This window comes from Falco rusticolus, chromosome 14 (genome assembly GCF_015220075.1).
Source record: "Falco rusticolus isolate bFalRus1 chromosome 14, bFalRus1.pri, whole genome shotgun sequence".
Taxonomy (NCBI): domain Eukaryota; kingdom Metazoa; phylum Chordata; class Aves; order Falconiformes; family Falconidae; genus Falco; species Falco rusticolus.
Window position 1 is genome coordinate 23,444,528 of NC_051200.1, and position 26,467 is coordinate 23,470,994.

Below are 26,467 nucleotides of genomic sequence, written 5' to 3' on the forward strand. Positions count from 1 at the left end.
TCATTGTAAGGCAAAGCATACAGCGTGGTCCTCAGCTCGGCTCCTCCCTGCATTCTCTCTGGGTTTTGTTCTTAAATGTCTTTTTTTGCTCTTGTTGTAGACATCTACCCTTTCAGGTTTGCCAGTGCAAACAGCTCTTTTTGTTATAGTAGTTCCTGCACAAAGTTTGTTTTCTTAACAAATCATGTTTACATGCCTGTGGTAGGCACCTTTGAGTTGTACAAGTGGTCAGTAAGAACCAGACTGTCTGCAGGGGACCTCCAAGAGGTGAAGGCTCTACCTTGTGTATTGTAAAACAGCTGTGTTTGAGGCAGCATTCCCCTGCGCTGGATTTGGGCTGGGCGCTATGCAGTAAAACTTGTGTGTTTTGACTGCAAGGTTCATGATCTCTCTTTCCACCTCTGCTAATAAAAAGATGATGACTTCCCTCCCACATATTACCCTTCCAGTCATCTGCTTTCGTTCTGGTACTTTTCAGAAGCACATGATAAAAGCTTCAAAACGGAGAATTGCCAAACTCATAACAGATCTTTTCTTATCCCAGATGTGTCTCTGACATTATTTTCCCAGTTGTTTCTGAACTATGTGCACCTGAGCAAATGGTGAATAGGTCTTTGATGTATTAGTATGTCTCAAGTTTACTTGACATTGAAGAGCTTGGGCGGGGTGCGGGGCATGGGAGGGAGCAATACCCCATCAGTGGGTCTTTTGCTACAGTGCTAACATGACAATATGTCAAGTGATTGTGCCACGAAATATTGCCAAAGTTTGGTCTTGAGGCATAACGAAATCCAATGATGGCAACGAACTGTGAAAGCAAAGCAAACGGAAAGGGATATCCTGTTCTGGTTGGGTCGACCAGAACTTTTCCATGGGAATACCGCATTGCACAAAATATCTTGGTATTGTTGCATGTTCTTATCTGGAAAATGCCATTAGCTGGTTCTTCTTTAACTCTGGCATCTACAGGAAAGGAAGAAAAAGTTTGAAAAAGATGGTGAGAAGTTTTATTCTATGCTGGATCGCCATTTGCATTTGTCTTCCAAAAAGAAGGAATCCCAATTGCAGGAGGTATGTATGGAGTGTTCTTCAGAGCTGGGTCCAGAAGCAACACCACCAGCTGCTCTAGATCTTACAAAAGTGGGGGAAATCATCCCTTTCAGTAACCAGTTGAAATTGATAAGCAATTAAATCTACCTAAAGCCTAGATTCTCTGAATAAGACCAGGGAATTCAAGACTGTAGTTCTCCTTAGTGTGTTGAATAGTAGTGTAGTGGCTTTATGCATTGTCTTTCCTTGTTCTTGCCCTTGTAGTACAGGGCAGTGACCAGTTATACTGGCACAGCTGGGGATTGGCAACCCTTTCACCTGGCTTGGGAAACTGATCTGGCCGAGAAGTAACTGGTTATTACTCTTTTTGCCTGCATAGTTTCCTGCCTAGCTCCTGGTGTTTGCAGGGGTAGCTGTGGCAGCAGGCCCGGTGGCGGTGAGCAGCAGGCAGGGGGTGGGGGGGGTGCCCTTTCCAGCTGATGCTGCTGCCAAGCATGTTGCAATAAGAAAGGAAAGCCCCAGCAGCCATTCCAGTCCACATCAGAGTAGCTGAATCAAATCAAATCTGTCAAACCAGTTGTGAGATCAACCTACAAGCATCTTTGCAAGGCACAGTTTGTGTAAGCTGTGGTAACACAGCGTGCCACATTGTCCAACCTGGTGCTGCAGCTCTGGAATTGCCAGTGGCCTTGTCCTCATCCATGCAGGGCTACAGGTGAAGAAGGAGCTTATGCTAAAATAAAAAATATGCTTCAGGAAAGCCTTGTCCTTGCAGACTGGAGTAAGGTTCTGGATCCATAAATGAAAGGGAGCCAGGAAAGGGCAGACCTGAGAAGAATGGCCAATGTTCCAGTCTTCTGGTTCTGTGCAAAGTGTTAAAAAACTGGGCTGGACCCCTTTGGCAGGCTGTTTCTTAAGTGAGGACAGAACTATTTGTGGGCTGATGGAAAAATGCTAGTCAAATATTGTCAGGCTAGATGTGATGTATTTTCTTTTTTCACCTCTCCCTCTTTCTTCCAGGCTGACCTTCAGGTTGACAAAGAGAGACACAATTTCTTTGAGTCCTCCCTTGAGTATGTGTACCAGATCCAGGAAGTACAAGAAAGCAAGAAATTCAGTATTGTTGAACCGGTAGGAGCTTCCTTTTCTTTCAGGCCTTGTGTTTGATGCTTAGATATGCTGAGTTGCTGACAGTCACAGGAAGGGATGAGTTACCACGTTGGATTCAGTCCTGGGGAGTCTTCTGATGGAGCAGGAGTTAACCTTGCACACGTGGATTGCTGCACCTTAACAGCCATAGTGGTGTTTGCTGGAGCACCGTGAAGCCACAGACTAGTTTCTCATATCTGTCAGTCCTGAGGAACAGGCTGGACGCTGTAGGTAGCTAGAGGTCTTGTTATGAATTATCTTGGACACCTTGTGCTTGGTAAGTGTTAGCTCTTTTCAGAGGGAAGGAGTTGTCATCTGGTCTGCTTACCTGTCGTGGCACAGGCTGCAGTGGTACCCACTCATGGCTGTGTACAGGGACCCTGCCCTGGGTGGGTGGCTCTGCCCTGGCGCCAGACACAGTTAAGTGTGGGATCATGTAGGTCTTGCGGACAAGCAATCTGCAGATCTGCTCTTGTTCTCCCAGCAGGGTCTTGGATTTCGGGTGTGTTTTATTGAGACAGATGCGTGGGAGGCAGACCTGGGCTTTAGGGACATTGCGGTGGATAAGTCATACTAAGACTTGGTGTCGCTCCAAAAGTGTGAGGGGAAAAAAATATTTCTGTATATGTGATTTCTGAAACCTTGCTTTCTGTCTATCTTTCCTCTGATTAGAAATATAGAAGAGAAGTTTGATCTGTGTTCTTTCTCTCCTTTTCAGGTGCTGGCTTTTCTCCACAGCCTCTTTACTTATAACAACCTGACAGTTGAGCTCACACAGGATTTCCTCCCTTATAAACAGCAGCTTCAGCTCAGCCTGCAGAATGTGAGTTCCTGCCCAGCTGAAGTATTTTTTGCATGTGACTTCTATTCTTATTTGTATTTAAACGCCTCTGGTGGCAAGGCTTTTCCATGCAAAACAGAATGTCCATGTTTGCATTGTGGGAGGTGCAGATAAAGTTATTTCCTCCTCAGTTCCCATGTATTTTCTCCTCTCCTGCACAAGAGAATCTGCAGGTGCTGTTACAGTGGTTTTCTATGTCTAGAAGGGGCTATTGCAATTGTATCATTTAACCATGTGCATAAACAAGCCTGAGAATTTCTTCCAACTTCGTGAGATCAAAATTGTACATGTCTTTTAAAAAGGCCTCCAATCTTGATCTTAATGGTATCGGCTTACTTCATGCTTTGGTAAGCTCCTCTGCGGGCTAAGTATACTCATGGTGTAAAATATCTGTGTCCTGTTTCATTTATCCTCAGAGTTTCATGGCTGGCCCTCATTACCATGAAACAACAGCCATAAATCTGTGCCAAGCTGAGTTTGCTGCTGGCTTGTTAATTTGTCTAACTAAGTGTTGTTCCATAAAAATGCCTTGATTTTGTACCCTGTGTTGGCGTGACTCTTTAAAAATTATTTCATGCCAAGCAGTGTAGCATGATCTTTTGAGGAAGTTTTGTAGGAGAATACACCCATTACCTAAACAATGGTGTGAAGAGGAGTTCAGGTGCTTCCTTCTGCTCCACCTACCCTTAAAATGTGCTAAGTTCCTTTTACTAAAGAACAAGTGTCCTCCCAAGTCATGACTCCTCAACATAAATTCCATGCATGGCATGTTAAACCTTGTCTATTCAAGCATCTTTAAGAGTCCAGTTGTTCTTCTAGCTGAAGTTTTCATGTGAATTTGTGGAGTGGCTTCTGCATTTTGTACATTGCGAATTGACTCATTTGTGCCAGAGCACTTAAAATTTGACTAGGAATACCTGAAGCTCGCTCTTCACTCATGTTCAAATGTGCTTCCTTTTGTTTTCTTTTAACAGACAAGGAATCATTTTTCCAGCACACGAGAGGAGCTGGAAGACCTGAAGAAGAGGATGAAGGAAGCCCCCCTAACCTGCAAGCTACCTGGGCAGCCAACCATTGAGGGCTATCTGTACACTCAGGAGAAATGTAATGGCTTTTATATGCACCTGAATGTGTTAAAGAACATGTAAGCCTGGGCTGCCCTGCTCACAGCCCCACTGCATGGGCTGCACTCAGCTCCCATGCCCAAGCCAGCTTTAGCTGCAGTGGCACTGTGGTCTGTGCTGCATGGGGTGTCACCGCCTGCCAGTGCCCGGGGAATCACCGGCACCTTTAGCTGCCAGCTTTCCCAGCGGTGGCACAGAGCTTTCTCTGGGTTACATGAGCCATGTAAGCAAAGAGCTAATTGCCCTGCACTCAAATTAGATGAGATTTATTGCTCCATTGTAGTGCTGGAGAGACCAGAGCTCTGGCAGATTGCACCGTGGCTGCATTTTATCATAACTAATCTGGTGTCCTGCCCAGTTTCCCTCTCGCAGCATCTCCGAGGGCATCTGAGCACAGCTGAAGTGTTAACCGGCACTGAGAGTTAAGCTGCTGAGAGCAAAACTTGTGATTCTGTGCAGAATCAAATCAAATTCAGTCTTCTACAGGTACTTGCTATAGCTTTCCGTGGTCATGCAGGCATGAACACTCGGAACAAAAGCCTGTGTGCAGAGCTGTGGCCTCTGAGCCTACAAACAACTTTGTGAGCAATTAATTTTTAGATTATATATACAAATGTATTTATACATACATTTGTATGTATGTTTATCTTGCTTTTAAAACACATAGACAGTAATTTTAGACCACAAATGCTGCATGTTCCTGCATTCTGATAACTGATTGCTGCCTCTATGTTTCCCCTATAAATTGAGTATGAAGAAAGCTGTTCCTCCTGACAGCTGCAACTTAGAAACAAATCAGAGAAAAAACAACAGTTAAAATATTTCATATAAAGGGGTTCAGGTAAGAGAACAAAAAAAAGTGACAATAAATCTAGTGTGATAGAAGTAGGTACTTTAGAGTGTTTTAAAGGTGCTGTTGTCTTTACTACCAAGTTTTCATCAACAGGAAAAAATAGTGGCTTCTGTGTGAAACAAGCATTCCAGACACGTAGGATCCTGCCAGTGTAGGTCTTGGCTGGACTTGGCCAAACGATCTTGGCTTGAGACCAGAGTCCCACAAATGCCCTTTCACCAGCAGCACTGTGGGAGGGTGCTGGAGGCAGTTGCTGCCCTGTGTTCCTCTCCTCCTCCTGCCCCTCTGGCTCCTCCTGGCTCTTGCCAGTGGAGACGATGGCGAGGGAGGTGTCCCTGTGGGGTTGGCAGTGTCCGTCTGTCCCCAGAGAAGTGCAGACGTGGGAAATGCCAGCCATGCCTTGCCAACCGCATCCAACTAATGCACAGTCTCTGACTCCAGCTTCCCGTGTGTTCCTGCAGGGGCGCTGGGCATCTCCTGGGTGAAATATTACTGCCAGTACGAAAAAGAGGCAAAAACCTTACGGATGACACCCATTGACCAGAAGCCTGGAGCTAAGCAAGTGAGTTGGTTTCTTGGAAAGATGTCTGCAAACATTGACCCAGCCATCAGGTCTCACCTTCAATCTGCCCACGTCATCTCTTTCCGTAAGCAAATAGACATACAAGTGCCATGTCCAGGGCAGTAGAGGTCAGTCCCGTTGTTGGCAGAAGTTGTCCAGCAGCGCTGTTTTTCAAGATGTGCTGGTAGTGGGCCGAGTCCTGAGGAAGCAGCTGTGGAAGGGCCTCAGGCCACGGGGTAGAGGGGTGGGCTTCATGTCCCCCCCCGCCTGGCCGCACAGGCAGTTGTTTTGGTGTGACCTCAAAGAAGCACTTCTGTGAATAGAAGTTTCACCTCCCTCTCTCCCAAATGAATAGAAGTCCTGCAGGATTTGGCAGTGGAGATGCATGTTCATGTAACGTGAGCATTATTCAGACAGTGGTGACTTGCAGGTTTGTCTAGTGTGAAATTTCTGCCATTCTAGACAAGCTAATTTTGATATTTATCCATGCAAATGGGCAGTGAACCTGCAGCCTTGTTTGCACATAGCCCTCTGGCAAGTACTTGAATTACTCAAGTTATTAGATGAGCTCTTCCAAAAGCAGTATTTCTCTGCATGTTCACACAGTCACTGGTTTGTGATTTTGATTTCTGTTCTCAGAACTGGGTATATGTGGGTGGGACTGGTGTTAGAAACGGAGTTGAGGCCAGCCGTTGCAGCTCTAAACTGCCACAAGGCAATGATCTGGGGAGCTGCTGCTTTCACAAAGTGCTTTGGTTCTCACCAGTGTGTCTAGGAGTTCCCTGCAGTTCCTTAGTGTGACAGAGGAGGGGTAGGATGCCAGCGTGGATGATAGAGTACAGCAAGTTCATCCAGCTGAGTCCACCCACCCTCCTCTGACATGGAGTGACGTCCCACAGGGACTTCCCAGTCAGGCGTGCTGTTCTCCAGTTCGTGATCTCATGGTCTGTTCTTTGGCAGCCCTCTGCACGCTGCAGCAATAAAATAAAATATATTATTTGGAAGCTCTTGGCAGAGACCTTGGCAAAGAAATGTCCAAACTATTGACTGGAGAGATCTATTTTCATCTATGCCATAGACATGTCTAGTAAGGCCAGTTAATGCTGGTAGAAGTCGTAAAAATGTAAATTAGTCCCCTTCCCAAATTCTTGCAGTCTGGTAGTCTGTACCTTTGGGTCATAGCTGGCCACGCAACTGCAAATCCATGATTACAATCAGTGCTCTCAGAAACCCCAACCAACCAGCACAAAACACAGTCAAGAGATACTCATCATGGTGTGTAAGCCAGATGTAATCTTGGAGAAGGCTGTCCTGGGTCTGCTTGATCTGTCTCTGTCAGAGGTCTTGCATCAGTGGTGATGGTCAGGGTGGTTAGTGCGTTCCAGGCTTGCATGCCCAACCCTGGGGTCTGGTTGGTTGTAAGGTGTCCTGAGTGTCTCTTCAGAGTTCCTACAAAGTTGTGGAGATCTCATGGTCATGTTACAAATTGACTCTGCTGTGGAGTATCGCGGCATGAATGCAAAGGGCCAGAGCTCAGCCTCACAGTGCTGGCCTCTTCAGAGCACACCTGTACATTTGGTCAGTTCATGTTCCTTTTCTACAAGTTTTGTGTAAAGCTGTTTGGACCATGAATGCTGTGGGTAATTGATAGTGCTGGTCAACCCTGATAAAAATTAGGACCCAACTGTGTCAGATAGCAGATAAGCATGATCCTGGCGTGAAAGACCAAGCAACTGCCTCATGAGTTTGTATATAGCTGCATCCCTGCTCTGTGGAGGCATATTGTTTGTTGCTGGGATATTTAGCACTTGTTTGCAGGATAGTGCCATGAAGTCTAGAACATTTTGTGACTGAGGGGAAGCCTGGCTCACAAAACCGTTGATCTCTGTCTTTACTGATGGTGGGAAGGACCATCTGTGCTCCCTGATGGTGGGAAGGACCGTCTGTGCTCCTGGTTACCAATGCTATCAGATCAGCAGCGCACCCGCCGGGAGCCTGGTGCTCTGTGGGCAGTGCCATGCTGGGCTGCAGCCTAAGGCTGCTGAGAAACCTGAAATCTTCTCCTGTGTTTCCTTCCTCTAACCCTGGCTTTCACTTTCTCTCCTAGGGCACCTTAGACCTGACACTGAAATCCTGTGTAAGGAGGAAAACTGACTCTATAGACAAGAGGTTTTGTTTTGATATTGAAACTAATGAAAGGTGAGATGCTTAGTGTATTCAAATGATCTCCAAACCCTGTGAACCTGGATGAAATCGCTTTTTGCTGTTTATTAAAAACAACTTCTGTTTCATTTTCCTGCCTGTCGCTGGGTGAACTCTGCACAGGTCTGGGACCATCACACTGCAAGCACTCTCGGAGGCCAATCGGAGGCTGTGGATGGAAGCCATGGACGGGAAGGAGCCGGTGAGTTGGAGCTGCTGCCCAGCCGTGCGTCTAGTGCCGAGCAGTGTCCTCTGCCGGCGGGTCCTGGAGAAGAGCAGTGACACGGCCACTGCCAGGCTCCTTTTCACAGCTTCGGCTTCAGTGCTGTGGCTTACCTGTAATTCAGGCATCAGTGCAGCCACTGCACAGCTGAAATGGGGCTTCATGGCGTTCTGCTCACAGCACAGCTTGTAATGGGGATTTTGCTTTTCCTTCTTCAAAGTTCTGGTGTGTTCCCTAGTTGTGCCAGACAGCTGTGGCCTTGCTGAGTGTGGAACACTCCATATTTCTGCTGCTCACACCTCGCTCTCCAATGTGCAGCAGGTGATTTTGTGTCCGTCCCTGCTCTGAGCGGCATTTGGAAAAGTGAAAGTGGCTGTCCTGCACCCGAGTTTGCCTGCCTTTATGTGCCTGTGGGTGTTTTCTTCCTTCAGTCTAAGCAAAGCACAGACTCCTGCATTTTACCAAATTTCCTTTAAATGGACAGTGTGATGTGCAGTGTGGGAAACCCCATTCCTGGCAGCTCCCCTTGTCTTTGGAGAGCTGCCTTTCCCTCAGTGGCCTTGGTGAGGAGGGTTGGCAATGAGTGCGCTCGCTGGATGGAGTAGCTTAGAGCTGTGTGGCCGCTGATGCAGAGGTGGGACATGAGAGCAGGGAGATGGGACATTGGCACCTTTCACAGGACTTTTTCCCTACCTGTTTAAACAGGAAAGGACGTGGGATAATGTGGAGGGTCAGTGTGCTCGTACTGGGCAGCCAGTCATTTAGGGGATGTCTGGGGCTCCTTCGGTTTGCGTGATATTAAGTATGAAGGGGTTTTGATTTTCTGTCAATAGTAGTACCACTGTTTATTATTAACAAAAAAATACAAATTATTTTTGTATGGGATGAAGGAATCTCTTGACACTTGAATTTTTAAAAAGCAAGCAAACGAACAAAAAAGCCATGACCCCTGCGTGCCAGACTGCCCAGCTGCTGTTTTTACAGGGCATCTAAAGGACAAATGAAGTTTCCTGTTCAGTTTTTGGGAGAACTCTTTCCTGGAAATAGGTGCTACAGTGAAATGTAGGAAGTCAGCAAAAACTTATTTATTATGTAGATAATGGTATCTTGCTTAACTATAAAATTATGTTTGTTTGGAACATTGTCTTACTGTTTGTGATTGGCTTTGAGTGATTTATGGGGTGCTGCATTTTCTTTTGAAAATAGACATTGAATCTCATTGCATTGTTTTTGTTTCTTCCTCCTCCATTCCCCCCTGCCTTTTTCAGATCTACCACAGTCCCATCACCAAACAGGAAGAAAGTGAGTCATTTCTGTTGCTGTTCCTCAGAGCTGTCGAAGCTGTCTGGAGGTCAGGCAGTGTTTTTCCTTGCAGATACACTTCTCCTGGGTTTCTGCTGAATAGGCTGTGTATTCCCTCCATGTCAGCAGTGTAACTTCTTTTCATCACAGTGTCTGATACTGAGGCCAGATAAGAATGGGTTGCAAATGGTAAAAGTTGTAGATTGCAACGTGCAGTTTCTATTTGGCCGGAACTAGCAGGATGTGGAGTTCAGTTTGCTCCTCTAAACCCCAAAATAACAGGGGAAAAAAGATCAGTGAGAGATTTTGAGGAAATTTCCCTTAGCAAAGATTATAATAGGAAAATAGAGGTGGTATTGAGTTCCCTGGAGCTCCCATCCCACTGCCTCATTCCATGTCTCCCCTTTCACAAGCAGGGTGTTACCCGTACCTGTACAGGTCAGGCTGAGCGTGCACTGCAGTGCTGAGTGTGCTGCCATAGAAAGCTCTGGGGCTTCACTAGCTCGGTGAAAACTTGCATTCTGTATCTTACAGCTTAGTTTTATCAGCTCTTTAATTAGCTGACTTTAATGAGCATAGAGGTAGCATCATCAGAGGCATAAGCATGAAACCTGTTGTTCAACTGTGTTTGTGTGAGATGCTTGGAAAGAATGTACCTCAGTGTTTCACAAAAGTAAATACACTCTATTTTTAATAATTAGAGCTAGAAAGACTTCAAGTCATATCATGCTACTCAGTATTAAGTACTGAGTGGAACTGTGCTTAAGGGTGTCTTAGTCATTCCTATGTTAGAGCTAAGATACATCTGAGCTTTTCATTGCTGTTGCAACAGCAATTCTTTTGCTTAGAATCATTGAAAAATACTTGCTGAAAATACAGAGATTTCATAGGATTCACCCACAGGGCCTGTGCTGTGACTGGAGTTGGTCCAGATGTGTCCAGTGGCTGCTTTTTTTCCAGTAAAATGTTTTACATTAGAAAGATAACCAAAAAACCAAACACCCCTGCTCCCCCCAGATAACCCAAATCCAAAAAGTTCCAAAGCAACAACATCGTGGTCATTTATGAGAAATTAAATATAAATTTTTACACTGAACAAAAAGAAATTTCATATTATGGCTTGGTAGTAGTGTGATTGCAGAAGCTGAAATATGTGTATAGAAAAAAATCCTGACTTTCTACCTGCTTCATGGTGCCTGCCAGACAGGAACAAAGATAGTCTGTGGTTAATTGGCTGGAACAAAAACCTGTGTTCTGCTTTACTCAGCATATCAAGTCGTATTGTTTTTCCTTTTTAATCTAGTCAAGTAGATAAGCAGAAATTAGATGATCCTGTGATGTGGGAGATCACACACAGAGGAAGATATGATGCGTATTTTGCAGTGCTCTGGAAATGGATAATCAATTCTTTATCAAACACAAATTCACATGTGGCAGGACTCTGATTTATACTTTTATTATTAAAAGCAGAAAGGGTGTAGGAAGCAATGCTGTGACTCAAAACAGATTCAAAGGAAGATGAAGAACATATGGAACCAGTAATTTTTTGTCAGGATTTAAAGAGTGCCTGTGTTGTCCTGGAGGGATGTGCACAATGTGGACACACATGTGAACCTGTCTGCGTGGTGGGGCACTGCAGCATTGTCTGCCAAGCAGGGTCTGGGTATGGGCCTTTCCCAGCAGTTTTCCACAGGGAGCTGTGTGCTGGTGCTCAGGCAGCTAACACTGCTTTCCTTGTTTGAAACAGTGGAGCTGAATGAGGTTGGCTTCAAGTTTGTACGGAAGTGCATCAACGCAGTGGAAACAAAAGGTAAGGTGCTCATCCGGACATCAATAGGTGCCACCGTCCTGGTGTTGCTTCCCGTGGACTTGAATTATGTTGTAATTTCTGCAGTACGGTAGTGTTAGTCAATGAAATGAGGCTTTTAACTGAAGGATGCATGTCAGAAGAGCAGAAACCGTGTGCAGTCTGGAATGTTGTTATACCAAATTCAGTTAGGATTGAATTTTCACCTTTATGCTTTTGCATTAATTGAGTTCTCATCTTTGGCTCTGAAAAAACTCGTAAGCCAGGAGAACAGATCTGGAAGTCTCTTTATACTGGGGGGACAGGCAGGGGTTAACTGGGGTACAGAGTCATTCAGACCCATTTTGTTTAAAGCAGCAGGACAGGAGCAGGCTGGTGGGTGGTAGTTCACCCTCTGGTCTTTCATGAAACACCAGCGAGGGCGGAGGTAAATGGCTCCAGAACAGCTGGATCCCCAGGCTGCCACAGGGAAAGGTGGCTGGTTTCATTACCAGAACTCTGGGGCATGTGGCCAGCCAAGCCCCACTGAACTGGGGAGACACAGGGCAGCTGGGACCCTCCTCACAGAGCTGGGCAAATACACAGTTCTGCCTTTGCTAAAATTGGCTAATATTTTCAAAGAATCTGCTTAAATATGTTTGCCTTCTGTGACAATTTGAACAAATTCATGTGAAAGCAGCACTCTTCAGAAGCGCTATATTTAGGCAGGGAGGGCTTGCCAGCTCCAGCATGTATTCCATGCGTCGGCTGTGCTCACCTGGCTGTGACACGGTCCCAGCAAAGTACCCCGGGGCTGTGCGGGTGGCCGTGGCCACCGTGGGTGAGTGGAGCTCCAGGGGAGGCAGTGGTCGGGGGATCCTGGGGCGTAAGCGGTTCTGCTGAGCCAGCACCCCAGCAGCTGGGGACGAGTTCCACTAGATGGGGCTTGTGGACTTCCCACCAGCTGGGCAGACCCTTGGCTAAGGCTCTTTGGTTTTCTCCTGCGCAGGAATTACTACGGAGGGCGTCTACCGGACTGTTGGCAGCAATATTCAGGTGCAGAAATTGCTGAATGCCTTTTTTGGTAAGAATTAATTATTTCATGCAACTATTGTCCTGCTTTTGTATTGTTTCAGAGAGAGAGGATTGGGTTTCACAGTGAGCAACATCCAGCATGGTTTTTGGTCCCTGTGGCCCCCGCCTCATGGCACATCTTCCCCATCTTTTCTCGGCTTTTTTCTGCAACCCGCTCTAGTGCCTCTCCCTTCAAACTGCATCTGTTCGTTGGTGGTGCAACCTGCATTTTAAGTGAGCAGCAGGAAAGCAGTGACCCTAGAGCAGTGGTATAGAGCCTTCTCCCATCGTATGCTAAAAATATTCAGGCATTTTGGAGTCACACATTCCTGTCACAGGGCTGGGAAGCAGGATGTCAGCCTAGGAGAGGGAGACCTCGCCCCCTCCCCCACTGCTGGCAGCCCCTCCTGCGGCGCTGCTGCCAGGGAACTCGCCTGGCTTATGCTGTTCCTGGGGAGGTGCCATGGCCCTGCACGGCCACCCCCTACACCAGGCCCCGCAGGCCAGCACAGGGGGGGACCCTCTTCCTCTGTGGGATATGGAGGAGAGCTGGGAAGGCAACCTCTACAGGGAGGCCTTTACCTTGATTTGTTTTCACCGAGAAGGACTGGGATACCTCACCGTATGCAATGTATACGTTAGCAAGTCAATGTATGAATTTCTGCTGTAAGCCTGTCTGTGCACTGAATCCTTGTGTTTAATGCAAGCATGTAAATTGGTGGGTAGTCTTTGCATTCGAAATGGTTAATTCCCTGCAGCAGGCTATGGGGCTCAGCAGTGTGCTCCGGGCTGGGACAGGCGCTCCCAGGCTGGGACCTGGCCGAGGCCATTGTGCCCCTGCCTGGTGGCACGTGTGGGCCAGGGCAGGCTGCCAGCCTTATAGGTGAGCCCCAGGGGTCGGCCTCCTGCATGCCCATGGCCCTTCACTGTCCCTGCCCACGGGGCTGGAGCACGGGGCAGAAAGTACATTAATGTTAATAGCTGGGTGCCTCAGGCTGGCACCAGCCCCCTGCACAGGCATTTGATATTAATATATTCAAAGGCTTTTACTTTATTTTTTACTATTGTTTACTATTGCTTTTACTTCTGTTACTGTTTATTAAAACGGCTGGTTTGTGCTGACATAGCTGCACCAGTTCCCATGGAGCTGCAACTTGAGGCAGCTATCTGGTTACATTTGCCTGATGACTCATTACGTAGCCTAAGTTTTTAGTGCTTCTTGATTCTCACCCTCCCTGTGAGTTGTTCAGATGATGAAACCACAGAACTACCCTGCCAGTGAGTGGCTTTTCGTTTTATTTATATGCGTTGGTCTGGTTGACCACTTGCCACCCCACCGTGTATGAACTCAGGATGGAAAGTCCAACAACACAGAAATAACTGCTGCAGAAGGATTTCATCCTAAAATTCAGTTAGGAGATAGATTATTTTTTTTTAGTATTTTTTTGTCTCTCTAATCCTATTTATTTTTCAAAACAAATCATGCCGTTTATTTCTTTGGTACAGCTGCTCCCCATCCTTCAGCCATGTCCTTTACTTCATCGTACCACAGAAATGATGTGGTGGTTAGTGAGAGTAGGCAGGAGCAAAGTGTACTTCTGTGGTGTTGTGCCTCCACCTCTGAGCTCCCTTCTCTCCATGCAGTGAGAGGGAATGTTTCCAGAACAGCTTTCAGGGGAGCAGCTGTGAAGGAGGGATTGGAGATAGACATTTAGATTACTTTGGATATCAGAAAGCTTGTCTTGGATCTGTTGAAATGTGTCGTTTCTGCCAGCCTTGGCTGCGCTGGAAAAAACAAACTACAGAGTAAGTCCTCACTAACTTTTCACCACTGCTTAAATTTTACCTTCTGCTTCTTCCTTTGTCCCTAGTTAGCATTGCTCCTCAGCCTTCCAAAATACTGACACTGGTACTGTTGTTGTGCTTTCCCCAACTGCGAGAATCAGCAGCTTTCTTCGTGCACTGCTATAGCTTTGTTTGTCCCCAGAGGATACCCTGCCTGAGAGCATGCTATTTATTAACAGCCTCAAAATGGACCTTCTTCTAAAGCCATTTTGTTCTTCTTCCAGATCCAAAATGTCCAGGGGATGTGGATCTCCAAAGCGGTGATTGGGACATCAAGACAATTACCAGCTCACTGAAGTTTTATCTCAGGTAGCACTGCAGGTCACACCAGCCCCGAGTGGGCAAAGGAGCTTGAGGCTTGATCTAGTGAAAAGCAGGGTGAACTGCCAGTTGTTAACATCTGGCTGTTGGAAGGGGCAAAGAAGTGACAAAGGCTTTGGGGAGAGGAATGGAATTTTAAAAAATTTTTAAAACTTACAAGAAATAAGCCTGTTGCAGAAACCCCACATCCTATGGAGAAAGCTGTTCAAATAATACTGACTGCGGTGGGAGGGAGATGCCCCTGGGAAACAGTGGTGCTGGAGGGCAAGCTGGTTTGTCTGTTGGTCTTTCGAGATCAGTTGCAAGTGGGTTGCGCTGCCCAGCCAGAGCTCAGTTTTCTTTCTGGTTATTGCAGGAACCTGTCTGAACCCGTCATGACATACAAGCTCCACAAAGAATTGGTCCTGGCTGCCAGTAAGTCCCACAGCTGCCCTGTTCACGGCCCCGAGCCCTGCCCTCCCCAGCCAGGGTACCTCAGAATCACTTGACAGAGCTCTGCCAGCCTGACACTGGGGTGCCCGGCCTTATTCTCCGGGTGGAAAGAGTGACCCTGTCTTCTGAGTGCTTGATCGTGCAAGGGTGGTGGTATTCCTTCCCTTCTTTCCTTTGCTTTTTCAGTTCTCTTCCCTCTTAACAGGTTTTCACGCTCTTGGAGAGAGCCAGGGGATGTCAGCTAACCTGAAGTCAGCACAAGTGGCCCAGAAGAATTGTTTCTTGACAGTATTAATGTATTTATTTTAAAACCTGTGAGGGAATGGGATGTGCTGTTGACAAGCAGATAGATAGGTGCTCCCTATAGGTCATGAAATTTGTCCTGGGATGTTGAATCCGAAGTGTCTACCAGTACATGAAAGACATTTTTCTGCTGCAGCTCTTGGAACTGAGCTACAGCCAGTATTGACAGAGGTTAGCCAGGTAACATGGGTATGCTGACAGCACCTCGCCTGTGCTAAACTGTCCAGTCGTTGGCTGTCCTGTTAAGACCATTTCAAATAAGCCATGATAATTCTGAACTGGCTACATCCTCAGACCATGTGGAGAGCAAGCATTGCTGAGATGGAGACAAGGGATACAGGCAGCCGATCCTTTCCCTCAGCCTGAGAGTACTGGCATTTGGAAATTTATGGCACACTCAGAAACACTTTGGATTAAACCATAATTCACACCCCCACACCTCCTTGAAGTCAACAGAAGGGTAGGAGAGTGCCTGCCTCTCTTCGGTTCAGACTTTTGGAGAATTAACAGCACCTATTCTTTCTTGGAAAGGAAATTTTTCTACCACCCGCTGGTTGTGCTCCAGCCCAAGATTTATTAGTTTCAGAACTGGTTAAACCAATGATGGCTGGGGTATGTGCAAAACCATAATCCCTTTCCTACCCTTCCTCAGGAACTTGCACCAGTAAGCTTCCCAGCTACCAAGCTCTCACATTATTCTTTTCATGCAGAGTATTTTATTGGTTCTTGATTATTTATGCTTCTAAAAGTGACCTCTTTGGGTCAGGTTTTTTCCCTGCAGGACACTTTCCTGTGTTGTTTGGTGTTACAGCTATCTGGGCTGATAAGATACCCAGCAGAGAGGCCATGCGTTCCCCAGGTGTGCTGGTGTGCAGGGCAAGGGTGCAAAGGGGAGTACTCGGCCATGCCCAGCCTGTTTCCCCAGCCATGCTCAGAGGCAGAATGTGACCCTGAGCTCCCTTTCAAGATTCATTTCTTCTTCTTTCCGCTTCATTTTGTTTCTGACAATGATTGCCCTGTTGCTATGTAATCTCATTTTCCTCTGCTTCCCATTGTGGGGTTTGGCCAGACAGCCCTACGTTACAGAAGGAACAGCTCCCACAGATTTTCTTTGGCTTTTATCTTTCTCTTACGTATTTACTTCGAAAGCGGTGGGCAAAAACTTTTATTTGTGTTACTTCTTTCCAGAATCTGAGAACCTGGATTACAGGCTGGGAGCCATTCATGCACTGGTCTATAAACTACCTGACAAGAACAGAGAGATGTTAGAGCTCCTCATACAACACCTTGTCAAGTAAGCAGACTTTTTTTCTCTAAAGCCAAAGTAAGTGGAATAATGGAATCAGAAGAACAAGCCTCTTTTTCTGGTAGATTTGCAAAATTGTATCCACCAAGTCCCCTTAGGGGTTTACATCTGGAATGCACAAATGGTATGCTTCTCCTTGCTACCCACTGCATTAAATGATGCTTCTTTTTCTAATTGCCACTTTCATCCCCTTCTGACACACACCAGGCAGGAAATAATTTTAAAATTAGAATACCTCTGGCAGCAGAGCTATAAATTGTCACCTCTCACTCCAATTCATGACAACATTGTCTGGCAGTTGGGAACAGCTGTAGGACCTGTGCACATGGGCTGAATATGAAGTGTGCTTTGGTTTTGTCTCCAGCTGTATCGATTCAGTGTCCTGAGCCCTCAGAGCAGCCTGAAGGCTTAAGCATGTCAGTCTGCTTTCGTACAAGTGTGTTGGCAGTGGATGCTTAGTGGCACTGAGCAGTGCTGCTTCCATGTGCTTCTGCCACTGAGCCACTGAAAAAGTCTGTTACTTGATGATAATGGCAGCAGCACTGCATTGGGAAATGGGTGTTTTCCTGCCTCCTTGTCACGGCAAATGTGAAGGCTCAGTGTGAAAGCTCTGCCCTCTCCACCTCGGGGAGGAGCACAGGCGCAGCAGGGACAGCGGCTTGTGACAAGCTATGCTGAAGCTCAAAAGCAAGGGAGCAATCTGTGTGCAGGTCAGGGAAGACCAGGGCTTGCTTTGGACCCTTGGAGAAGTCATTTTCAAAACTGGACTGTTGCAGAAATAAGCAGGGCTGAGCTGGGATTGTCACACCCTGACACTTGAAGGCGAGTGCTTGGCCCTCGGTGTCATGACCTTTCTTTGGGGTGAGGAGGGCTGGCCGGGGCATCCTGCCTGCAGTCCGGTTTCAGCCTCTCGTGAACATGTTTATGTGGTTTTTTAGAAACCTTTCTGCGTAAGTGGCAGAGCTGAGAGTGTCTGGCATGCAATCCAATGAAGCCAATGCTGTACTTGCAGTCACTGTGTTTATTCCTTAAAGTGTTTATACTTAAAATTCTGTTCCCTCTGGCCTTCATGTTGACAAAACCCTCTTTAACACCAGAGCTACAGAACAAACGCAGAATTCATTACATGTCAGCATCAGAGTCTCTCTCCTCTTGGTCCAGTTTTGGAAAGAGGTAGTGCTCACCTAGGTGGTTAGTACTTCAGTCAAAAATTGGTGCTGCTCCACAGACTTGCTCGTTCTTGCAGAGGTTGAAGGCTGCTGGACAGGGAGAGCTCTGTTCTCTGAAAACGGTGGTCCCTTAAGAAAGAAGATGCTGTGTAGAGATTTATTGAAAACCTCCAAAGTGTGCTTCCTATGTTCAGTCTTCCTCCAGAGGGAGGAAAAATTAAAGCCAAAAGTCAGTTCTGGATAAATGGGATATTCCAATTTAAATAATCCATTTTGATGTATGTGTTGGTGCAGGTGACTTTTGATTGCAGTGTTAAAAGAGAGCTATGAGAGGGAAGGTTTCAAATAAAAATGCTGTCAGCATCTTCTCTCCCAAAGAGTTGTCCTAGCCAAACGTGAGTGCCGTAGCTAGAGACATGCTTTGTCTCTGGTAGGGTTGGGAAACAAATTCTCCTGAAACAAAATGAAGAAAATGGAATGACTAATAGTTACTGTATCCTTTTTTTTATTTATTAGATATCTGTTTGGAAAAAAACCAAACCAAACCAAAACCTGATCCTACTTTCCCTTCTCTCCACAGCGTATGTGAGCACAGCCGAGAGAATCTGATGTCACCGTCTAACATGGGAGTGATATTTGGACCTACCCTCATGCGAGCGCAGGAGGACACTGTGGCAGCGATGATGAACATCAAGTTCCAAAACATAGTAGTTGAGATCCTCATCGAGCACTTTGGGAAGGTACAGGTGGCAGCCCCGAGCCTCCCCATGCCTCCACACAGCTCCAGCATGCTTCTGCAGACTGTTGCTGTGGCAACGATGGAGAGCTCTGGCTCCTTTTTCTGGAGCCCCCGTGGGGACTGGTATTTTTTTACATAATACACTGTTCTGAAATGTTTCAGAAGGAAACAAAAAGTGTAGCAGATAATGTTCCTCACTGTTGCCTTTAGCTAGTTTAGCCTGGGTCTAGGAGATTTTTGCTTTTCTTTTTAAATAAGAGGAGTCTTTACTGGGAAAAATAAATATATTCTATATGCCTAGACATTGCAGGACTTCATGCTTTCCTTTGTTGAAGACAGTAGCTAGACTAGAGCATAACTGGTTTCAACGGGCACAGTCTAAGATGAGACTCTGTACGACTATTAATGCAGGGGGAAACAAACCCAAAGCAGACAAGTATTAAAAGGTTGATGACAGCAATTGAGCTGTACATATGATCTTCTCAGATCCAGGAGTAGGGATGGCCTGGACAGGCCTGGGGAGGGGAGCTGGGGTGGACCTGACAGAGAAGACTTCAGCAGGCGGCCAGTGCCTGTTGTGTTGGAGCAGTGCACCCTGGCCAGGCTCCAGAAGCATTTTCATTTCATGGGATTTTTTCTGAATATTTTTATCTGAGAGTGTTGCCTAAATGCCTGGCCTGGATTAGTCTTGCTGTGGTAGGTGCTGAAGATTCACATGTAGACAACAGCTTTTTGTCGTGTGGCATTTTGTCTCCTGATGGAAAGCAGATTATTCCGCTCTTTTCTGTATTAGCACTTTCTCCTTGTGGTATCTGATATAATTGTTTAGGGTTTTCAGGGTGGCTGGAGGATTATAGAGCTGTATGTTAATACTTAAAAACTTGCACAATGTTTGCATTCAGATCAATGTACCAAGAACCAGATTGCTTTCCTGGTAACAGCACTAAGTCTGAAGGAGTGAGTTTTGTCCTTCAGCTTTTCATAATACTTTACATTATGAAGTGGCCAAATGATCTCTTATGTCTTAGAGGTAGGGCAAGTTTGAAGCCATCCTTTAAAGGATGTTGTCTGCTGTGAGGAGGTTGGGGTAGCGCTCCCAGCAGACAGGGCAGCACACATGCAGAAGTGAAGCTCCCTTTTCAGGAAAGGAAGAGGAGGCTGAAGCTGAAAGAGCAAGGCTCTTGCAAAAGTGGATGTGGAGTGAGAGCAACCAAACAGGGACCAGATGGGTGGTGGCAGAGTCGGTTGTGGTGCTGAAGATCGAAACCAGAAGCAGGATGAAAGAGTTCAGAGAATTTTGAGTAACCACACCAGAAGGTAATGAAAATCACAAGCCTGTTTTATTTGCAGGTCTCTGAACGCTTTTATTAAGTTCCCACAGGAAAACAGTGAATTGTTTGTGTGCTGGGATCCTTGCACAATTTGCTCTAGAACGAGCCTCTGTCCTCCCTTCTTGTACGGCCTGCAGTGCAGGCAGTCAACACTATTTACACTGCTGCCTCTAAGACCTGAAATTAAATCTTTAATTAAGCCAGATATCTTTACTTCTTTTAATTTCTTCAGCGATAAGGTTAAGTTAGTAAGATTTATTAGATTGAGCTTGTAAGTTCAGCATCAAGAGCTGAAAGTGTCTTCAGCTCACACATGAGCAAACACTAAATGAATCTGGAGGAGGAGGGGGATGTGGTTTATATGGTGCAATATGAACTCTTTGTGGATAATTACTGTTTCCACAGCTTATATTTCAGTGTCCTGGTTAAATTAAAAGTTGTTCATTCTGGAAACGCCTTTTTCACTGCACAAACCTTCTAAAAATGAGGGTCTGTCAATATCTATGTACTTTCAAGTTGTTTAACTTGGATTTTCATTTAGAAGGCAGAAGCAAAGCAGAGGCTGCACCCACATCTTAAAAAGAGTGGTTTGCAGTGGGTTTTAGCATGGGTTTCAGAGTTGAAGAGCATCTCATGAAAATGGCATTTTGTGGTACCTGTATAAGCATCCATAGGGAACTTAACACTTCTTTTTCTTTAAAAAGCAATGTTAGATTCTTGTCAGTATGTAGGGATGAGGTTGATGTTTCTAAAAAATTTGTCCTGGTGCAGGTAATTCTTTGCTATTCTAATTACACATGAGCTTCTGCTTTTAAATCACGAGCTATTGATGTCATAGCAGATTCTTCTGAATCCAGGCAGGGAGAGTGCACCAGACCTTGTATTCTGGAGTGGAGAAAACATGCTGCCCATGCAAAGGGCAGAGCCCCTGTTGGCATTAAACATCAGCAGCCATGGTGTGTCACCAAATAGTACAAGAAAAGCAGTGAAATGACCAGATTGGGATTTGTTACTCACCTGGGTCTTTGCTCTGGATCTGTTGTTTCTCCTCTTTTCATGCCAAGTAGGGCAGACTACATCAGGAGCAAAGCCTGAGTACCAGCCCACGGTATTTATACCAAGCCTGCTGAGTGGAAGCCTGGGCAGACTATGGATGCAGTTTAGGTCTGACCTTGCCCCTGTACTGCCCAGGGGAGGGAGGTATGGGGAGCCCAGCTGCTGGTGCCCACCCTCACCGTGGTAGACACTACCTGGTCTTGGGGATCAAAAAGGTTAGAGTGGAGGCATATTTTTCTGTCTCATCCCCCATCTTGATATCCCAGAACTGCTCTTTGGCTGGGAGAGGAGAGAATAAGCTTTTGGTTTGAATTACAAAAATTGTGTACTTAATCAAATCCGAATGTTAAATTTCTTGATTTTAATTTTTTCCTGGGTGACACAGTAAAATTGTTCTTCCATAACAAAGCATGCAGTGAGGGAGCGATGACCCTGCCCATCAGTGAGTCTGGCACTGGCTCTTGTCCTCTGGGCTTGAGCCATCTCCTGCCAGCAGCTGGGAAGGGACCAGCTCTATGTTCTCCCAGGATGGGAAGTGCAGCCTCGGGTCTCGGCAGCTTATGCTACCCCATCTGTAGGAACTCGCTTTTTAAAAGCCTAATATAAATTCAGTTAATATCCATGGGAGAAACACAAGAGCAGTTGGTTTGGGGCCTTAATGTGGTGTTTCAAATGTTCAAGAAACTGTCCAGAGGCTTAATTCTTTTTCAGCTCTTAAAAAAAGCACTAACATAAATAAGGGCCTCTAAATTAAACCCAAATAGGTGCCATGTGACCAGTGAGAAAAGGAGATAAAACTCCTTAGCAGCATTGGTTTTATGCCAGTATTTCACGCAAGGTACTTTCGTAGTGCCCCACACTGCATTGCAAGCCAAGAGCTGAAGGTTTTTTTAGTGTTAAATCTAAAACAATGTGGTAGCTTGTTTGGGTGCTTTCAATAGATTGTATCGTCTCACTGGTGTGGAAATCTTGATGTTTCTCAGAAACTGTCAGCTTCAAAGCTTCCTTCGTCTGCTCCAGGATAATTTGCTTCCGTACATTTTGTCTGTATTGGTAATTTTGCTGTGTTATTTATTTGAGTGCTGCAGTGGGTGTGCAAGGTGCAGAGCAGTCAGCCTGTCTGTAGGAAAGCCCGTGGTGGGACACAGCTGTAGAGCTGTAACTAAAGCATCAGCCCTGCTCCAGCCCCTTTCTAGCCCCAGCAGCCGAGAGCTGGGTCTTTGCTCCTGGCATGGCTCAACTGCCAAACTCCTCCCCAGAGCCGAGGGACCTGATGACTTTGGGCGCGACTGTGGCTTGCTGTCCTCGGAGGGCTGCCCAACACACCGCTGCGGCGCCTGGCCCAGGGGCGTTCTGAACCGTGTGCTGCTGGAGCCTGGGGGGCCACAGAGAATGTGGTGGTGGTGACCACCAGCCACCTTTGTGCTGGAGGTTGGACCTTCGGTGGGAGGTGAGGCAGCAGCCCCTTCTAGTCAGCCGGGTCACCTAAACATGTCTGCCTCTACAGATCTACTCCGGCCCCCCAGAAGACACCACTGCACCCCCAGTGCCTCCTCCCAGGGTGGCTGCCCGGCGGCACAAGCCCATCACCATTTCCAAACGTCCTCTGAGGGAAAGACCCGTTTTCTTCGGTGCTTCTGTGGAAGAAAGTGGAGGTCAGTCTAGTTCACTACTGCCTTGCCTGACTCTCACCCCTCCTGTTTCTTTTAACACCTTTCCAGGAGCAATGGAGAAACAATAGCAGCACTGCACTTCCCAGGCCGTGAGGTCTGTTGTTCAGTGAGAAAGGAAAGCAAAAAAGTACTCACAAACAGGTTGCATTGTCTCACAACTCAAACTCCATAGAGACTGTTTCTTTTCCTGTTACTCGCAGCATTCTCAGTTAGCTAAACTAAGACTGGTTCTTGCATATGAGAAGTCCAGTGGAGAGGTTTTGTAGCTTCAGAGGCAAAAACGCAAAGTGATGCAAATGCAACTGAGGAGCAGAGTTGGTGGGATGAGAGCAAACATGGCCAGGCTGGGGGTCGCTGCATGGTGCTGGAGTCTTGTCCTGCCAGACCATGTCAGTCCCAAGAGGCTCTGCAGGACTGCCTTAGCTGCTGGCAATTTTACATCCAGAGCAAGAACACTGAAGGACTTTTTCAGGACCCAATGATAGTATTTTCTACGCCTAGTACAAGTCTGCTGTTGAAGTAGATTGTAAGGAAATGCTAAGGCCCTTTTTATCATATTGAAGGGCACATCAATTTAAAATCATGTTTGTCTCTGCACCTGATTTGCTCTAATTGTCTTTGCAAGCTGTGCCCTAGATCACATCATCACCAAAGAGATGAAAAGTCTATCAGAGCTTTGATAATGTTTTAGGCATAATACTACAAGTGTAATTTTTGGCACTGGCAAAACATGATTGATTCAAATTGCTCTTTAAAATCACAGGACTCCTCATGTAGTTAGAGGTGCCTTGCATTTAAATGTTTCTCTGAAGTGGGAGCAGAAACATTTGACTGCACCAAGGCTGCAGGGTGCAGTCAGTTCAGAGCAGTGCCGCTGCATCCTGTGCCTGGGTCTGTAGCACAGCAACAGAGATGAGACAAATGATTTGTGGAGGGATATAAAGGCATGGTACACAACTTCTCAACAGCAAGAGTACTTGAAACTTAAAAGAAACCTATGAGTATATTCTGTGATACTCGGCATTTTTTCAGTTTTCTTTATTCCTCAGTGTCTGTGTGAGCCATGCATTACTTGTGTTTTGCTCAGGGTGAGGATCTGTTGATATCTGCCACACACTTGGTTGTCCCTTGGTGCCGCAGGAGCTGTGCAGCTCTAGGGGAGAGCTCGGCACTGCTGCGGGCAGATACCACCGCACCTCCACACTGCTTCCTAACCTGATGGCTCTCTCTCCCCTTGGCTCTGCAGCAGACCAGCATGCCCAGACCCCCAACGGCAGCATCAGCATCAGCACAGAGGCCCCCAAGCCGCTGCACCGCAGCCGCCTGCCTGCACCGAGGCCCGGGGGGGACGAGCCGGGGCGTCCCCCCACCGAGGGCCGTGCCCCCGTGCGTGCTGAGGCAGAGGTGGGGAAGCTGGTGGCCAGGCTGCAGGATGGAGGCGCAAAGCCGCCCAGCAAGGCTGCCAACGGGGTGGTGGCCAGCCCTGCCCTGCGGAACACCACGCTCCAAGCCAAGAGACCAGCTCCTCGGCCAGGGATCTATGGCAAAGAGGGTGAGTGTGTGCCTGGGGCCATGGCTTGTGCTAGCATCCCAGCCGAAGCAAGGCAGGAGTGAAGTGGGCACGGGACTGCAGCCCGAGGGTTTGATCAGGCCTTGGCTTCCTGAGTTGTCCTGTTTTATTTCAGACAGTGGGTACCTTCAGGGTATGGCTTACTGGGGCTGCGGCTGCTGCGGAGCTTCAGAGCAGCCAGCAGAGCCTGGTGCTGGTACCAGTGCTGCCCTTCCCTGCTGAGCCAGGCAAATGTCACCAGTGTCACGAGAAGCAGGCTTTCCATGCTCAGACTAGCTCAGACTAGCTCACTGGACTTAAAAAGTTCAGGCTTGAGTAGCAACATAAGGACCATTAAACCCAAAGCAATTTGTACCCAGTCTAGTCAGCTGTAAGTTCTGGATTGTCAGTGCTCTCCTCAGCAGAGACAAGGAAAATGGCAAAAGTTACTTTCACATTTTTAATTGTTGATAAGTTTTACCTGTCAGGCCCCTGTGATGCAGCTTCTGGCTTACCAAGGCTTTACTGGGAACGTTTGTTTCAATGGTTCATCCATTGGTGTTAAATAATTATAATTATTTGTCTTCTAATAAGCTGTATACAAAGATTTACAACAGGGAGAAATAACTAGTTTGAGGCCAGATCTGAGCTGGCATTGTCCATTTCAGTGGAGGAAGGCAGGTAGGTGTCTGTGTATCTGCGTGTCTGTAGACGTTCTCAGCTACAATGCTGGGGAGCTGTTTGCAGGACAGTACGCGTTGCTGTAACAGCAGTTATGTGGTGCTGAGTTTTATAAAAGACTCAGGACAATGGTAATAATAAAAGATTTATTGCTTTCTGCAATTTGCCAGCTATTCCTGTGCACTTTCTAGTGATTTTCAGATGCTGTCATCCTCTGACAGCTTCACAGTCCTGTATTTAGAAAATAAAATCTAGGCTGTGTTCTTGACGAATTACTCCCATGTGCAATGGAGAGAAAGAAGAAGGGCCCAGCTGGGTAGCACAAACGTCAGATTCATCTAACTGACATTACTTCCTTAATTTAAATTTGTCACATAAATGGTAGGTGGAAATCTGGTTTTGGAAGAGTAAAAAAGCTTTTAAAGTTAGCTTATGCATCAATTGTGTTTAGTGCTTCCGAGTTTTATTGTTTTGCATTATCACACAGAGTGTGCTGACAGCATAATAAAACTGGTTGTGTTGATCCTTGAACATAGATTGTAGAAGAACACTGAAGTAGTAATAAAGTTACATTGCATCTGTGTTAATACTGGCAAAGCAGTGCTAGAACACTGTGTTGAGCTTTTAATGTGCACAGTTTGGGGATAATTTTGAAAAGCTGAAGAAAGCCGGCCTTTTACTCAGAAAATCAAGTTATAGAGCTTACCAAGGAGGAAAATTAGGATCAGAATTTACAAATGCAGGTGTGGAAGAGAGTCAGTTAAGGACTGGTGTTTGAGGTGGTGCGCCAGGTTATAATAAGGTTCAGTAACTAAGGAGTTGACAAAGCCATGGTTAAGTAGCTGCAGCAATTAATAATTTTACCAAAAAAATACCTTTGATTTCTTTCTGATGAGAAAGAGGACTCTCTAGCAGTGGAAATGTCTAAATCAGAAGGGCAGGAACCCTGCTCTTAAGATTATTTTGATCCATATAAACGGTCAGACAAGATCACATCACTTATGGAAATGTGCCCTGGAGGTCTGGGTGCTGGAGGGAAGGTCTGGGGTCGCCATGGGTGTCAGGTAAGGTCTGACACTGATTCCTTATTCACTTAACCCCTGAAGGTCTTCAAGGGTTAAGTGAATAACAACATTGGCCAGATCTTGGGGAAGAAAAGCAGCCAAGGCAGAACTCCTGCGAGCAGAGCAGAAAGCTGGAGGAGAGGACAGATAGTGCCACTGTCTGAGATAAAAGCTCAGAGAAGCAGTGGCCCCAGGCTGCAGGGATCATCAGTTTGTGCTGTTCCTCTCGCTTTTGAAGAGTGGCACTGCACAGGTTTTGCTTAAAACTTGTTATTCCCAGGCAATATCATCTTTGCAATCAGCAACTGCATTAAGTTTGTCATGACAGGGTCCAGCACCAGCCCCTTTTTCTGGTGCCAGGAGGGCTGTTCTGGGGCAGGCAGCATGGGAGCTGCCTTTTCCTGGGACTCTTTCCCTAAATTCTGGGTATTGGCCACTGTCAGAGAGAGGCTGTTGGGGTAGAGAGACAGAACTAAGCCTGCTAACTTGTTTCATGTCTTTGCATAAATATCTAGCCCTCTACCAAAGCTTCGTACTCAGTCTTTGTAATCTTCATCGTTGCAGGCGAGTGTGATGGTGTCCCTAAGCCACGATCCCATGGCGATAAGCCCGTGATAGCACGTCCCCCCATGAGACCTCCAGACCCACCATGCAGGGCTCCTGTCCCTCTGAGGCTGGAGCAGAGGCCAGATCTGATATCAGGAACAGCAGAAGAGACGCCTTCATCCATGTAAGTCAGCAGCCCTTGGCGGACACACGGTACCCAGGGTGGGCAGCTCAGCCTGAGGGAGCTGCCACCTGGGGCTTGGGGAGTGTTCGGGGAGATGAGGTC

At 46.6% G+C, this 26,467-nt stretch overlaps 1 protein-coding gene across 3 annotated transcripts in view; it reads left to right on the top strand.

Moving 5' to 3' along the window:
* The window catches only part of OPHN1 (oligophrenin 1), a 68,543-nt gene that overhangs the window by 36,965 nt on the left and 5,111 nt on the right, over positions 1–26,467 (top strand). For 2 of the 3 annotated variants that reach the window (XM_037408518.1, XM_037408520.1), the window contains exons 5-21: positions 970–1,071; positions 2,071–2,181; positions 2,918–3,022; positions 4,015–4,144; positions 5,479–5,579; positions 7,687–7,778; positions 7,905–7,983; positions 9,273–9,306; positions 11,054–11,116; positions 12,102–12,176; positions 14,236–14,320; positions 14,688–14,746; positions 16,256–16,361; positions 18,123–18,282; positions 22,176–22,323; positions 23,588–23,893; positions 26,200–26,365. In XM_037408518.1, coding sequence (XP_037264415.1) covers positions 970–1,071; positions 2,071–2,181; positions 2,918–3,022; positions 4,015–4,144; positions 5,479–5,579; positions 7,687–7,778; positions 7,905–7,983; positions 9,273–9,306; positions 11,054–11,116; positions 12,102–12,176; positions 14,236–14,320; positions 14,688–14,746; positions 16,256–16,361; positions 18,123–18,282; positions 22,176–22,323; positions 23,588–23,893; positions 26,200–26,365 — 1,922 coding nt within the window. The remainder of the gene's footprint in view (positions 1–969; positions 1,072–2,070; positions 2,182–2,917; positions 3,023–4,014; positions 4,145–5,478; positions 5,580–7,686; positions 7,779–7,904; positions 7,984–9,272; positions 9,307–11,053; positions 11,117–12,101; positions 12,177–14,235; positions 14,321–14,687; positions 14,747–16,255; positions 16,362–18,122; positions 18,283–22,175; positions 22,324–23,587; positions 23,894–26,199; positions 26,366–26,467) is intronic. The other variant, XM_037408519.1, reaches the window with a different exon arrangement.